Source organism: Macaca thibetana, chromosome 9 (assembly GCF_024542745.1).
Source record: "Macaca thibetana thibetana isolate TM-01 chromosome 9, ASM2454274v1, whole genome shotgun sequence".
NCBI classification, from domain to species: Eukaryota; Metazoa; Chordata; class Mammalia; order Primates; family Cercopithecidae; genus Macaca; species Macaca thibetana.
The window spans coordinates 26400421-26416485 of NC_065586.1; the positions used below are offsets into that span (position 1 = coordinate 26400421).

At 44.9% G+C, this 16065-nt stretch overlaps 1 protein-coding gene across 1 annotated transcript in view; it reads left to right on the forward strand.

Moving 5' to 3' along the window:
• Nucleotides 1-14493, forward strand: part of APBB1IP (amyloid beta precursor protein binding family B member 1 interacting protein) — a 166249-nt gene extending 151756 nt beyond the window's left edge. Inside the window, exon 14 of the mRNA XM_050804506.1 lies at nucleotides 13657-14493. Coding sequence (XP_050660463.1) covers nucleotides 13657-13788 — 132 coding nt within the window. The 3' untranslated portion in view covers nucleotides 13789-14493. The remainder of the gene's footprint in view (nucleotides 1-13656) is intronic.
• The last annotated feature ends 1572 nt before the right edge of the window (nucleotides 14494-16065 follow it).

Consider the following 16065-nt stretch of genomic DNA (forward strand, 5'->3'; position numbering starts at 1 on the left):
GTTAGTCTTGTTAATTTGAATATGTGCATTTTGGATTATGAATATGAATATGTATTGATACATGAAATAAGGCTTGACATCATAATCTTAGCTCATGGCAATGTTTTCTTCTGAAAGCACCTACCGAAAATTGTCCTTTTTGTAGATTCCAAAAAAATCAGAGGCGATGGGGCAAAGGGGGTGTTTGAACGTCAGATAGTGCATGAGGTACACTGGCATACAGTAATTTCAGCATAAGTCATATTCATAATTCACAGTGAGGAAACCTGAAAGTTGCTCCCAGCTACTAATAAATGAAAGGTGGGGCGGGGCTGCTGTGGGGGCGGGGCCTTGTGAGCCAGTGCCTGGACTCCCATATCACAAATAGAAGGGCGGAGCGTGGAGGGAACCCAAGGCCTGATTGGTTCCTCCTAAGAAGGACGCGATCTGGTTGGCAGGGCAACCGGCCTTCAGTTAGTGCCTTCAGTGGGTGCCTTCAGTTGGTAGCATTTGGTGGCCGTTCCTGGGGAGAGGTGGCAGATGCTCAGCTCTGCAGGCGTGGGGGCAAATGAAGGACCAAGCTGCCCGAGAAGAGCACAGGTGCCCCATAGGGACCACGCTGAACTGTCGCGAGTGTACCAAAGCCAACCCCAGGCAGGGCCACCACAGGGCTTCTGCAGAGCCGTCCTGAGGCTCTGACATCTATGAGTGGGCAGCCAGCAAAGGCGCAGGCCCCAGAAGAGATGAGCAGAGGCACCGGGAAGAAGCTGCCCCTTAATGCCAGCAACAAGCGGGGCCAACTCAGGTTGTGGTGTTTGGAGCCGTCCTGCAGCTCTGAGATCCAGGAGGTGGCGGTGGGAGTAGCGCCAGACTCCACTGCTTTGGAGTCTGCCTAGTCTGATTCAGGAGCCATGACGACCAGAAGACGCCAAAAGGTAGGGAGACTACAGATACAGCTTGAACTTAGGAGTTCCTCTGGTCGTTGCTCACCCAAGGTTGCCCCAAGAGGCATCCGCAGCCTAGGGCTCCTCCCTCCTGCCTCTAGTTCGCTTTCCTAGGCCCGGGCCCCAAGCAGGAGAACTTGCTCTGACTCGACTCCCCACCCCTTCTTCTTTCCTGTTGCATCCAGCCGGTTACTTTTCATTGCCCTGCCCAAATGCCCACTTCTGTGTCCTCTTCTTCTTTTCCTAGGCTGGTTAAAACTAAGTTTTCAAAATACGAAATGGATGCTACAGATTTCATTACAGTAGAGGAAATGTCTGACAGCTCTTGTATTTAAACTTAAGTAGCCACATCGGGACTCCCAATTTCATATCTTGAGTTCTAGAGCAGAGCTCTCTCTCCTAAAGTAATGATGGACGGTTAGAAGTACTGTTTTTCATTCTAATAATAAAAAATGATTTCTTGTAGAGACGGGGTCTCACTGTGTTGCCCAGGCTGGTGTCAAACCCCCGGCCTCAAGTGATTCACCCACGTTGGCCTCCCACTTTGTTGGGATGACAGGCAAGAACCACCACACCTGGCCTTGGGAGCTGCTCCTGCTTTGTGTGTTCCGGCTGGTCTTCTGCGCAGCTGTCAGTAAGATGCTCCTGCAGCATAGTTCCAAATCTTTCTGTGCAAATTCAGTGGATGCTGTGATTTCTTTAATGGAATAGACCCTTTATTTATTGCAGAGAAGTTGGATAATTCACACTTAGTAACATACAGCTTAGCAAATTTCATTTCTTGATCAACACACCTGTTAAAAGGTGATGCTTGTGGTCTAAATATGCAGATTCCTCATCATCCCCAAGGAAAAGGGAACCACTGCAAGGCAACCTGGGAGGGAGTTTAGGATTGTTCTGAGGCAGTGCAAGCCATTGAAATTCACACACGAGGGGGTAGAAAAGACAATTCACGTGTTCTGATCCCTCCATGTTCTGGGTATCACTTGGTCCTCCTTAAATTGCACCACTTTCGGCGTCAGAGAAAACTGGATTTGAATCCCAGGTCCATTGCTCTTTATAATGTGATGGTGAATGTGTTTTTAACTCGTCTGAGCCTCAGTTTGCTCATCTATAGAAGATGTGGTTGTTACGAGGCTTCCATAAGGTAAGTGGGTAAAAACCATGACAAAATGCTTGTAATTTAAAAGAGAGGATTATGAGGCTTCTAAAAGGTAAGTGTGTAAAAGACTGGACACAGTGTCTACAATTTTGTAAGTGTTCAATATGTGGATAAGGAAGATTATCTTTCTCTCATTTTTAGATCATTAATTTTTAGACCAAGTGTGTAAAATTGGAGATACTTATATTTCTTAGGCAATCAAACCAGTGATCAGAAAGACTAAATAAATCACCACAGTCACAAAGCAGTTCACAATGCATTCACTGGGTAATTTCTAGTTAACAGTAGCGATGATGATCACATTGAAAATTCGTATTTTGTGGTAGTTTTCTCTTACATAAGCCTCTTCCTTTGTTGAAACCATAGATTCTAAGCTGCCCTATCAAAGTGATCATTAGAAAAATGTGATGTACTTAGTGTGTAAACATTAGAAAATTTCTCCTGTTAGTCTTGTTAATTTGAACAAATGTGTAATTTTCAAAAATGTAAATCGAATATATGTGGATGGGATATATATGTGTACATATGAAATATAACTTGATATTAGAGTGTAGGCTTAGTTTATGGCAATGGTTTTTTGTGAAAGCACCTGCAGAAATCTCTCTTATTTCTAGTTTGTTAATGTTTCAGAGATTATGGAGGAAAGGGTGTTCTATGAATCCCAGACACTGCGTGAGGCAGATTTGGTTTCAGTGATTTTAGTATCATTCATTATAAGGGATGATCCCCAGGAACGTCTTCACAGTGAGAAACCTGAAAGGTCCCTGCAGCCAGCAATGAATGAAAGGTGGGGTGGGGCCGCTGGCAGGGCGGGGCCTTGTGAGCCATGTGCCTGTGCTCTGAAGTTCCAGCATTGTGGGGATGCCTGCAGGGGATTCTGAACCTGATTGTTTCCTCTGAACCAGGATGTAGTCTGGTTGGCAGGGCAACTGGCCTTCACTTGGTGGCCTTCAGTGGGTGCCCTCATTGGTTGCCATCTGTTAGTGCCCTCAGTTGGTTCCCTCAGTTGTTTCTCTTCAGTTGGTGGTCTGCAGTTGTTGGGCAGTGGTAGAAGGAGGATGAATCCGTTTGTGCTCTCTCCTCCCCCAGTCACAGCTCTCAGGCTTGTTGCCTCCAGGCCCTTCTAAAATAAACCAGAGATGTTGGCAGGTTTTTCTTAGCAGACAAGTCAGCTCAGGGTATGGGGGTGATGCAAGGTGCGGGCTGCTAGTGCAGTGCCACCCCATGGCCCAGGGCTGCCTGTGTCAGCCACGCCGTTGCCAGGAAGATGTGATAGGTGTTGAGCTCTGCAGACTTGAGGACAAGCGAAGGCCAAGTTTCCTGAGAAGAGCAAGGGTGCCCCATGTGGACCACAGTAAACTTCCACATGTGCACCAAAGCCAGCTCCAGTCAGGGCTGCCACAGGCGTCCTGCAGAGCCAGCCTGTGGCTCTGACGTCTATGAGTGTGCAGACAGTGAAGGCGCAGGCTGCCATATAGAGGAGCAGAGGCACTGGGAACACGCTGTCCCCCAATGCCAGCCACAAATGGGGCCAGCTCAGGGTGCGGCGGGTGAAGCCGTCCTGAAGCTCTGAGATCCACGAGGTGGTGATGGCATTAGCGCCGGACTCCACTGCTATGGAGCCTACCCAGTCGAATTTGGGAGCCAGCAGGCGACTTGACAGCAGCACATTGGCCACCAGAAGACGCCAAAAGGTAGGGAGGCAACTGATGCTGCTTAAGTTTAGGAGCTCCTCTGGCCATTGCTGGCCCAAGGTTCCCCCAGAGGCATCCAAAGCCTCAGTTTTCTCATCTATAAACGATGTGATTGTTATGAAGATTCCATAAGGTAAGTGTGTAAAAACCATGGCAAAATGCTTGTAATTTGAAACAGAGCGTTTCTATGAGGCTTCTATAAGGTAAGTGTGTAAAAATCTGGACACAATATCTGTAATTTTTTAAGTGTTCAGTATATGGAGAAGAAGGATTATTTTTTCTCATTTAATTTTCAGAGCAAGTGTATAAAATTGGTGATACTCATATTTCTTACACAATCTAACCAATGATAAGAAAGAATAAATAGATCACCAAAGTCACAAAGGAGTTCACAATGCGTTCACTGGGTAATTTCTAGTTAAGAGTAGCAAAGATGATCACATTGAAAATTTTGTATTATGTTGTGGTTTTCACTTGCATAATCCTCTTGGTGTTTTGAAACCATGGATTCTAAGTTGCTCTATCAAAGTGATCATTAGAAAAATGTGATGTAATTAGTGTGTAAATTTTAGAAAATTTCTTGTGTTACACTTGTTAATTTCATTGAACACGTGTTATTTTCAAAAATGTAAATGGAACATATATTGATTGGATATATGTGTGTATATGAAATATGACTTGACATTAGAAAGTAGGCTTAGCTCATGGGATGTTTTTTTCTGAAAGCACCCGCAGAAATCTCTCTTATTTCTAGTTGGTAAATGTTTCAGAGATCATGGGGAAAAGGGGATTCTATGAATCCCAGACACTGCATGAGGCAGATTTGATTTCAGCAATTTTAGCATCATTCATTATAAGGCGATGATCCCTAGGCACTTCTCAGTGGGAAACCTGAAACGTCCTAGCAACCAGCAATGAATGAAAGGTGGGGCGGGGCCGCTGGCAGGGCGGGGCCTTGTGAATCATGTGCCTGTGCTCTCAAGTTCCAAGTCTGTGGGGAGGCACGCAGGGGATTCTGGACCTGATTGTTTCCTAGAACCTGGATGCGTTCTGGTTGGCAAGGTAACTGGTCTTCACTTGGTGGCCTTCAGTGGGTGCCCTCATTGGTTTCCTTCAGTTAGTGCCCTCAGTTGGTGCTCTTCAACTGGTGGTCCTCAGTTGGTGGTCTTCAGTTGTTGGGAAGTGGTGGAAGGAGGATGAATCCGTTTGTGCTCTCTCCTCCCCAGTCACAGCTCTCAGGCTTGTATCCAGGCCCTTCTAAAATAAACTGGACCAGTTGGCAGGTTTTTTTTTTAGCAGACAAGTCATCTCAGGGTTCAGGGGTTATGTGGGGTGCGGGATGCTAGTGCAGTGCCACCCCATGGCTCAAGCTGCCCATGCCAGCCATGCTTTTGGAAAGAAGAGGCAATAGGTGTTGAGCCCTGCAGACTTGGGAGCAAGCAAAGGCCCACGCTGCTGGAGAAGAGCAGGGGTGTCCCATGGGGACCATACTTAACTGTTGCATGTGCACCAAAGCTAGCCCCAGTGAGGGCCGGCACAAGGGTTCTGCAGAGCCAGCCTGTGCCTCTTACATCTAAGAGTGTGAAGACAGTGAAGGCGCAGGCCGGGATATACAGGAGCAGAGGTGCCCGGAACACGCTGTCCCCCAATGCCAGCCACAAGCGGGGCCAGCTCCGGGTGCGTCGGTGAAGCCGTCCTGCAGCTCTGGGATCCACAAGGTGGAGGTGGCAGTAGCGCCGGACTCCACTGCTTTGGAGCCTGTCCAGTCGAATTTGGGAGCCAGCAAGGGTACTGACAGCAGCACATTGGCCACCAGAAGACACCCAAAGGTAGGGAGGTGACAGATTCTGCTTAAATTCAGGAGCTTCTCTGGCCGTTGCTGGCCCAAGGTCCCCCCAGAGGCATCCAAAGCCTCAGTTTTCTCATCTATTAAAAGACGTGATTGTTTTGAGATTTCCATAAGGTAAGTGTGTAAAAACCATGGCAAAATGCTTGTAATTTGAAAGAGAGCATTACTGTGAGGCTTCTATAAGGTAAGTGTGTAAAAATCTGGATACAATACCTATAATTTTTAAGTGTTCAGTAAATGCAGAAGGAGGATTATTTTTTCTCATCTAATTTTTAGAATGAGTTTATAAGATTGGTGATACTCATATATCTTAGACAATCAAACCAATAATGAGAAAGAATAACTAGATAACCAAAGTCACAAAGCAGTTCACAATGCATTCATTGGGTAATTTTTAGTTAAAAGTAGCAATGATTATCACATTGAAAATTTTGCATTATGGTGTGGTTTTCTCTTACATAATCCTCTTGGTGTTTTGAAACCATAGATTCTAAGTTGCTGTATCAAAGCGATCATTAGAAAAATGTGATATACTGGCCGGGCACGGTGGCTCACGCCTGTAATCCAGGAACTTTGAGAGGCCAAGGCGGGTGGATCACAAGGTCAGGAGATCGAGACCATCTTGGCTAACATGGAGAAACCCCTTCTCTACTAAAAATACAAAAATTTAGCCAGGCGTGGTGGCAGGCACCTGTATTCCCAGCTACCAGGGAGGCTGAGGCAGGAGAATGGCATGAACCCGGGAGGCAGAGCTTGCAGTGAGCCAAGATCGTGCCACTGCGCTCCAGCCTGGGCGACAGAGCAAGACTCCGTCTCAAAAAAAAAAAAAAAAAAAGAAAGAAAGAAAGAAAAGAAAAATGTGATGTACTTAGTGTGTACATTTTAGAAAATTTCTTTTGTTAGTCTTGTTAATTTGATTGAACATGTGTTATTTTCAAAAACATAAATGGAACATATGTGGATTGGATATATATGTGTATATATGAAACATGACTTGATATTATAGAGTAGGCTTAGCTCATGGCAACGGTTTTTTCTGAAAGTATCTGCAGAAATCTCTCTTCATTCTAGTTTGTTAATCTTTCAGAGATTATGGAGGAAAGGGGGCTTTATGAATCTCAGACACTGCGTGAGGCAGATTTGGTTTCAGTGATTTTAGCATCATTCAATTTGGTGATGATCCCTAGGAACTTCTTCACAGTGAGAAACCGGAAAGGTCCCAGCAGCCAGCAATGAATGAAAGGTGGGTCGGGGCCGCTGACAGGGCAGGACCTTGTGAGTCATGTGCCTGTGCTCTCAAGTTCCAAGTTTCTGGGGATGCCTGCAGGGGATTCTGAACCTGATTGTTTCCTCTGAACCAGGATGCGTTCTGGTTGGCAGGGCAACTGGCCTTCACTTGGTGGCCTTCAGTGGGTGTCCTCATTGGTTGCCATCGGTTAGTGCCCTCAGTTGGTTCCCTCAGTTGTTTCTCTTCAGTTGGTGGTCGTCAGTTGTTGGGCAGTGGTGGAAGGAGGATGAATCCGTTTGTGCTCTCTCCTCCCCAGTCACAGCTCTCAGGTTTGTTGTATCCAGGCCCTTCTAAAACAAACTGGACAGGTTGGCAGGGTTTTCTTAGCAGAGAAGTCGGCTCAGGGTACGGGGCTGACATGGGGTGAGGGCTGCTATCCCAATGCTGCCCCATGACCCAGGGCTGCCTGTGCCAGCCGTGCTTTTGCCAGGAAGAGGCCAGAAGTGTTCAGCTCTGCAGACCTGGGGGCAAGCGAAGGCCCAAGCTGCCTGAGAAGAGCAGGGGTGCCCCATGGGGTCCACACCGAAGTGTTGCAAATGCACAAGGTTCTGCGGAGCCAGCCTGTGGCTCTGACATCTACCAGCATGCAGACAGTGAAGACGCAGGCCACGATACACAGGAGCAGAGGTGCCCAGAACACACTATCGCCCAGTGCCAGCCACAAGCCAGGCTATCTCAGGGTGCAGTGGGTGAAGCTGTCCTGCAGCTCTGAGGTCCACGAACTGGAGGTGGTAGTAGCGCAGGACTCCACTGCTTTGGAGCCTGCCCAGTCAAATTTGGGAGCCAGCGAGAGTCCTGACAGCAGCACATTGGCCACCAGAAGACACCGAAAGGTAGGGAAGCAACGGATACCACTTAAGTTCAGGAGCTCCTCTGGCCGCTGATGGCCCAAGATTCCCCCAGAGGCATCCAAAGCCTCAGCTTTCTCATCTATAAAAGGTGTCATTGTCATGAGGCTTCCATAAGGTAAGTGTGTGAAAACCATGGCAAAAATGTTTGTAATTTAAAAGTGGGGGTTTCTATGAGGCTTCTATAAGGTAAGTGTGTAAAAATCTGGATACAATACCTATAATTTGGGTCACTGTAACCTCTGCCTCCTGGATTCAAGCGATTCTCCTGGCGTAGCTCCCCAGTAGCTGGGATTAGAGGCATGCGCCATCGTGCCTAATTTTGTCCTTTTTAGGAGAGACGGAGTTTCACCATTGGTCAGGCTGGTCTCGAACTCCTGACCTCAGGTGATCTGCTCACCTTAGCTTCCCTAAGCACTGGGATTACAGGCGTGAGCCACCATCCCCTGCCAAAAATGTCATTTCTTAATTAAGAAACCTGTTTCAAAGGAGATGCTTGTGGTCTAAATGTGCAGATTCCCATTCATTAGCGAGAAGAAGGGAATGACTGCAAGGCAACCTGGGAGGGAGTCTAGGATTGTTCTGAGGCCATGAAACCCATTGAAATCCACACATAAGAGGGTCAAGAAATGGGATCCACATGTTTTGATCCCTCCATGTGCTGGGTATAACTTGGTCTTCATTAAGGTGCACCACTTTTGGCATCAGAGAGAACTGGATTTGAATCCCAGTTCCAACACTCATTAGGACGTGATGGTGCATGTGTTTTTAACTCCTCAGAGCCTCACTTTGCTTATTTATAAAAGAGAGGATTCTTATGAGGCTTCCATAAGGTAAATGAGTAAAAATTTGGGTGGGCAAAATGCCTTTAATTTAAAAGATAGGGTTGTTATGAGGCTTCGATAAGGTAAGTGTGTAAAAATCTGGACAGAATGCCTACAATTTTCTAAATGTTCAATACACAGAGAAGGATTATTTTTCTCTCATTTAATTTTTAGAGCAAGTTTATAAAATGATGTTACTCACATTTTTGAGATAATCAAACCAAGGATCACAAGATTAAATGAGTCACCATAGTCACAAAGCAGTTCACAATACATTTACTGGGTAATTGCCGTTAAAAGTAGCAATGATGATCACATTTAAATTTTTGTATTGTGTGGTGCTTTCCTCTTACATAAACCTCTTTGTTTGTTGAAGCCATAGAGTCTAAGTTGCTGCATCAAAATGATCACTAGAAAACTGTGATATACTTAGTGTATAAATTTTAGAGAATATCTTCTGTTACTCATGTTAATTTGATGAAATACGTGTATTATTTTCAAAAATGGAAATGGAATACATGTGGATTGAATATATATGTGTATATATACATGTATATGAAATATGATTTGACATTATAGTGTAGGCTTAGCTTATGGGAATGTATTTTTCTGAAAGCAGCTGCAGAAATCTGTCATTTTTCTAGTTTGTAAAAATCCCAGAGGTTATGGGGGAAAGGGGATTCTATGAAACCCAGACACTGCATGAGGCAGATTTGGTTTCAGTGATTTTAGCATCATTCATTGTAAGGGATGATCCCTAGGAACTTCATCACAGTGAGCAACATGAAAATGCCCAGCAGCCAGCGAGGAATGAAAGGTGGGGCGGAGCCGCTGGCAGGGCGGGGCCTTGTGAGCCATGTGCCTGTGCTCTCAAGTTCCAAGTTTGTGGGGATGCCTGCAGGGGATTCTGGACCTGATTGTTTCCTCTGATCCAGGATGTGGTCTGGTTGGCAGGGCAACTGGCCTTCACTTGGTGGTCTTCAGTGGGTGCCCTCATTGGTTGCCTTCGGTTAGTGCCCTCAGTTGGTTCCCTCAGTTGTTTCTCTTCAGTTGGTGTTCCTCAGTTGTTGGGTGGTGGTGGAAGGAGGATGAATCAGTTTGTGCTCTCTCCTCCCCCAGTCACAGCTCTCCGGCTTGTTGCATCCAGGCCCTTCTAAAATAAACCAGACAGGTTGGCAGGTTTTTTTAGCAGACAAGTCAGCTCAGAGTATGGGGGTGATATGGGGTGCGGGTTGCTAGTGCAGTGCTGCCCCTGTGGCCCAGGACTGCCCGTGCCAGCACTGCTTTTGCCAGGAAAAGGCGATAGGTGTTGAACTCTGCAGACTTGGGGGCGAGCGAAGGCCCAAGCTGCCTGAGAAGAGCACAAGTGCCCTATGGGGTCCACACTGAATTGTCACATATGCGCCAAAGCCAGCCCCAATCAGGGCTGGTACAAGGGTTCTGCAGAGCCAGCCTGTGGCTCTGACTTCTACCGGTGTACAGATAGCAAAGATGCAGGACGCGATATATAGGAGCAGAAGTGCCTGGAACACACTGTCCCCCAATGCCAGCCGCAAATGGGGCCAGCTCAGGGTGCGGCGGGTGAAGCCATCCTGCAGCTCTGTGATCCACGAGGTAGAGGTGGCAGTAGCACCAACTCCACTGCTTTGGAGCCTGCCCAGTCGAAGTTGGGAGCCAGCAAAGGTCCTGACAGCAGCACATTGGCCACCAGAAGACACCCAAAGGTAGGGAGGTGGCAGATACTGCTTAAGTTCAGGAGCTCGTCTGGCCATCACTGACCCAAGATTCCCCCAGAGGCGTCCACAGCCTGGGGCTCCTTCCTCCTGCCCGGGGTTTGCTTTCCTATGCTCAGGCCCCAAGCAGGAGGACTGGCTCTGCCTGGAGTCCTCACCGCTTCTTCTTTCCCTGCTGCTTCCAGCCGGTTTCTTACTTTCCTCCTACCTACCCCAATGCTCAGTTCTGTTTCCTCTTCTTCCCCCAGGCTGGCTGAAAACTAGGTTTCAAAATACAAAACGCATGCTACACATTTCATTGCTGTAGACGAAATGTCTGACAGCTTTTCTATTTAAACTCTGGTTGTTCTCTTCATTTCTTTAAACATTAGAATAATTAAGTCTCATGATAGATGTGCCTTTTGTAACTTGAAAGTACGACACTCAATTTTCACCATTAAAAAATTTAATTTTTCTTTTCATAAATTTTTGGCAAACAGGTAGTATTTAGTTACTTGAGTAACTCCTTTAGTGGTGATTTGTGAGATTTTGGTGCACCGATCACCCAAGCAGTACACACAGAATCCAATTTGTAGTCTCTTATCTTTCTCCCCCTTCCCACCATTTTCCCCTGAGTATCATTCTTTTTTTTTTGAGACTGAGTCTCATTCTGTCACCCAGGCTGAGACTGGTGTGGGCTGGGCTGCAATTCGCTTGCAGGAGAAACAGCCTGGGTGTGGAGAGGTGGCCATCTTTGGCGGGATCCTTTCTAAGGAGTGGAGAAATCAACGTAGAGCTTCTTCTATCTGATTCTCTAACAACTGCAGACTTTCCATGAGTCAAGTTTTGTGTCAAAAGGACAAATTAAAAGGCGAGAAAATAAAATTGTAATATCAGGACTTTTGGGGAAAAAAAACAAAGCAAAAAAACCCACATCTAATTCCAGATTAGTTCAGGGACCCGCACATTTTGCCCAAATATCTGTCTGTTGTTTCTGTGTCCAATGTACTCTTTGTTGTTGTTGTTGTTTATCTGTTTTTTGTTGTTGTTGTTGAGACTGAGTCTCACCCTGTCGCCAGGCTGGAGAGCAGTGGTGTGATCTCAGTTCACTGCAAGCTCCGCCTCCCAGGTTCAAGCGATACTCCTGCCTCAGCCTCCCAAGTAGCTGGGACTACAGACGTGCGCCACCAGGCCCAGTTAATTTTTGTATTTTCAGTGGAGACGGGGTTCCCCATGTTGGCCATGATGGTCCCAATCTCTTGACCTCATGATCTGCCCGCCTCGGCCTCCCGAAGTGCCGGGATTACAGGCCTGAGCCATCGCGCCCGGCCCAATATACTCTTTGTTGAGGATAATGTTCGAAAGTTGTTCCTGTACTCAGCACAGTATGAAACTAGGTAAATACATTTTAGGGAAATCAACAGTGAAATTTTTTTGAAAGGAAATTGGTTTTCAAGGTTTATTCTTCAATTATCAAAAGCTTTTCAAAAGTAAAACATACTATTCTTCTCCACGATCCCAGTTAATCCAGACCCTCCTCGGTGAGCTTTATCAAATACCGAACTCACCTTCCTGAACCTTTTGCTGAATCTCATATAAAGTTTTGTCACAGAACCTCAGATTTTTCATAAGGTTTTGTGTACCATGCCATGCCTGTGAATTGCTCTCTTTGCTTTGTTTTTATTTTTTTATTTTTTGTAAGAAGTAGCCGGCAAGTATCTTTCTTTGCTTTAGAGATGTAAACTGCTTTTATTTTCAGATTAACTTTCAAGAATGTTGAAAATGCTTTGCTCGCTCTTCTTTTCTCGCTTCCTCCCTCTCAGGACCTATAAACGGCACCGCCCAGCCCAATGGACAGATGCCCCAGGCTGCATTCTGTCAGTGCTGTTCTCCAAGAGGCCCAGACACTCGCTGAAACATCCAAGGTAAAACCAGCAAGCAGCTGACATACGTTCCGTCAGCTGTCCCCTAAAGCCCATGTTCTCAACCATTCACATTGTTCCAATAACTGCTCTTTTAAAAAGAAAAAACAGGCTGGGTACGGTGGCTCACGCCTGTAATCCCAGCACTTTGGGAGGCCGAAGCAGGAGAATTGCTTGAGCCCTGGAGTTCCAGACCAGCCTGGATGACAGAACAAGGGCTCATCTCTACTAGAAATCAAAAAATTAGCCAGGCATGGTGGCATGCACCTGTGGTCCTAGCTACTTGGGTGGCTGAGGTGTTTGAATTGCTTGAGCCTAGAATTTCAAGGCTGCAGTGAGCTGTCATCACACCACTGCACTCCAGCCTGTATGATAGATAAAGACCTTGTCATAAAACAAGAAAAACAGAAAAAAAAAGGTTGCATTTTCTATTTTCTCCATTAATGTCCTACATACATCCCCAGGGTGATGGAGGAGAAAATACATTATAAAATAATAGCCAATAGGTATGACATCCTCCACAACATTTTTTTCAACTGATTAGATCAATGAGGATTCACTTAACTCTACTTTAAAATCATAGCTAATAATTATGATTTAGTTACTAATCTAGTTCAAAACCTCTCAGTTGACTGTATAAATTCTGTTGAATATTTCTCTTGCGTGAGTCAAAACAACCTTAAATAACTGTGACAACAGCATGTCTCCCAGCTAGGACAGGCAGGGTGCTTCGCTTTAGCAATTTTTCACTTCTTTCACCCCTTCATTTTGTCCATCGGCCAGTCATGAAAACAACTAAATCTTGGTATTTATTGAACTTCTTATAATTTTGGCAACCACTGCAGGCCTGTAAAAGTTGTATTTCTTTAATGTTCACATTATCTTCTCAAGCCTGCACTTCTCATGCAATGCGCTTTCAGCTATTCTTATTTTCATTATTTCTATAATGTCAATCGAAGGAAAGCATTTAAAAATGCTGAAAAAAAAAAAAGAATCCCAGAATAGAAATCACTTAACTATATGTGAACATCAATACCCAAGCTGCCTGTTCAGAAATTTTTTAAAAAGGAAAAAATACATCGCCAGTTAATTAGCTTATCATGATAAGTAAATAAACTAAATAAAATAGAAACTAAATTAGAAGGCACTTTGTTAGAAAAAAAAAAAAACTTCCAAATTTAATCTTCAGTGGTAAGAGGCTATTAAGCAGAGGAAGAAAAAAACTGGAACCCTGATGAAATGTAAATTGGAATGATAATTATCACTAAAACAGAGGGATTCAATCCAGCTGCCTGGGGATGATTTGTTATATAAATATAAATTATTATCATCTATTCCAGTATTGGCAGAGGAAGGGCTATGCCTTTATTAGACTTTAGCCAAATTTGGCGTTCTGGTTGCTACCAATAGCACGCTGGTGATTTTTCTTTTCAGAACTCATATGTATCTCATTTGATCTCATCACAACCTGAGACACAGGTCATAATAGAGACTACGGGGCTCATTTTCTACCTGGTGAACCAGTCAACTTTCATGCAGTTGAGAAAAGGTAAACTGTCCAGGTGAGGTGACTCACACCTGTAATCCGAGCATTTTGGGAGGTCAAGGTGGGCAGATCACTCGAACCCAGGAGTTGGAGACCAGCCTGAGCAACATGGCAAAAAATCATCCTACAAAAAATACAAAAATTAGCTGGACATGGTGGCACATGCTTGTCATCCCAGCTACTCAGGAGGATGAGGCATGAGGATCACTGAGCCCTAGAGGCAGAGGTTGCAGTGAGTCGAGGTTGCAGTAAGTCGAGCTTGCGCCACTGCACTCCAGTCTGGGTGACACAGCGAGATCCTGTCCCAAAAAATAAATAAATAAATAATAAAAATTTAAAAATTAAAAAACCAGGCGCGGTGGCTCATCCTGTAATCCCAGCACTCTGGGAGGCAGAGGCAGGCAGATCATGAGGTCAAGAGTTCAACACCACTCTGACCAACATGGTGAAACCCCATCTCCACTAAAAATACAAAACTTAGCTGGACGTGATGGCCAGCGCTTGTAGTCCCAGCTACTAGGGAGGCTGAGGTAGGAAAATCGCTTAAACTCAGGAAGCAGAGGTTGCAGTGAGCCAAGATGGTGCCACTGCACTCCAGCCTGGGCGACAGAACAAGACTCTGTCTCAATAATAATGATAATAGTAATAATAATAATAATAATGGCCATTGAGAGTCATTTCCCTATTCCAGAGCAAAGATGAGTTCATGAACAACCAGGAGTCTCAGTGACTGAGGGACGCCTCTGTTATTACAGCGCTGTAAGTATCCTGTAAATAAGAATGTAGGGACAGGCAAAAGCAATCTTATTGATGTATATTTCAATCTGGAATGTTTTCCCTCAGAGATAGATTTAATGCTCAGTTTATCCTAGGCTTTTGTTACCTGTGTCTCTTCTCTTTCAAATTGGGTTCCGATGGGCTAAAAGGCTATTTTCTTAAAATTAAGGAAGATAATTAATGGTATGTTTTAATATTGGGGGAAGAGTAAGCTGTAGATCGTGCTGTCTCAATCCATGGGCTCCCGCGGCCCCGGACAACTTCGAATGCTGCCCGACAAATATTAAAACATTATAAGCTCTTGGCAGGGCGCGGTGACTCACACCTGTAATCCCAGCACTTTTGGGAGGCCAAGGCTGGTGGCTCACTTGAGGTCAGGAGTTTAAGACCAACCTGGCCAACATGGCAAAACCCTGTCTGTACTAAAAATAGAAAAATGAGCCAGGCGCAGTGAGCATGCCTGTAATCCCAGCAACTGCAGAGGCTGAGGTGGGAGAATACTTTGAACCCAGGAGATGCAGGCTGCAGTGAGCTGAGATCTTGCTACTGCACTCAGTCCTGGACGACAGGGCAAGACTCTCTCTTAAAAAAATTATAAGATTTTTGCAATTTTTTTTTTTTTAGCTGATCAGCTATCACTAGTGTTAGTGCATCTTATGTGTGTCCCAGGGAAGCCAAAGATTGGACACCCCTGCAGGCTAAATGGAAATTCAAAATGAAACAAATTTAGTTTTAAAACCAAAATATTTAGTAATTAAAACTGGCAAGGTGTTCTTAATTTTTTTGAGCATATGCTTGAAATAGGATAGAAGGCAAATTTGCTTTACATTAAATTTTATCTCAGGAACAGTAACTCTCCAGTTTTAGTATATTATGTTCTTTTGACGTCAGATACAGTAATATTACGACTTTTCTTTTTTTAAATTTCATTTTCCTTTAAGTTCCAGGATACATATGCAGAACATGCAGATTTGTTACATAGGTAAACGTGTGCCATGGTGGTTTGCTGTACCTATCAACCCATCACCTAAATATTAAGCCCAGCATGCATTAGCTATTTGTCCTGATCCTCTCCCTCCACTCAACCCCCTACAACAGGTCCCAGTGTGTGTTGTTCCCCTCCTTGTGTCCATGTGAAAAACAGCTTTTCTGACACCTGATTACATAATGGTCATTACGCAGATCTCTGGTACAATACAGGAAAGGTTCAGTGAAGAGGGCTGTGAAAGGTGTCAGAATCAAAATGGAGTCACTCATGTTAAGAAAATGCTGACAAATAGAACCAGGCAAGTCCTTGAATAGAGGGTTCTCATGATTATCGTCAACTCTGTGCTTTTCACTCAAGTGGAACACAATCTTTGGTGTCTGGCTGAGAGGTCTTTACAAGTACTAGCTATACCTGAGTGGGGTTATTTAGATTTATCCTGAAAATGCAGTAAACTTTGTTCCTTTCTGAAAATTTTAGTGAGATACTGGAGGTGGGGGGGAGTGCAAAAGCTGGGGGAAATTGGACATTAGAG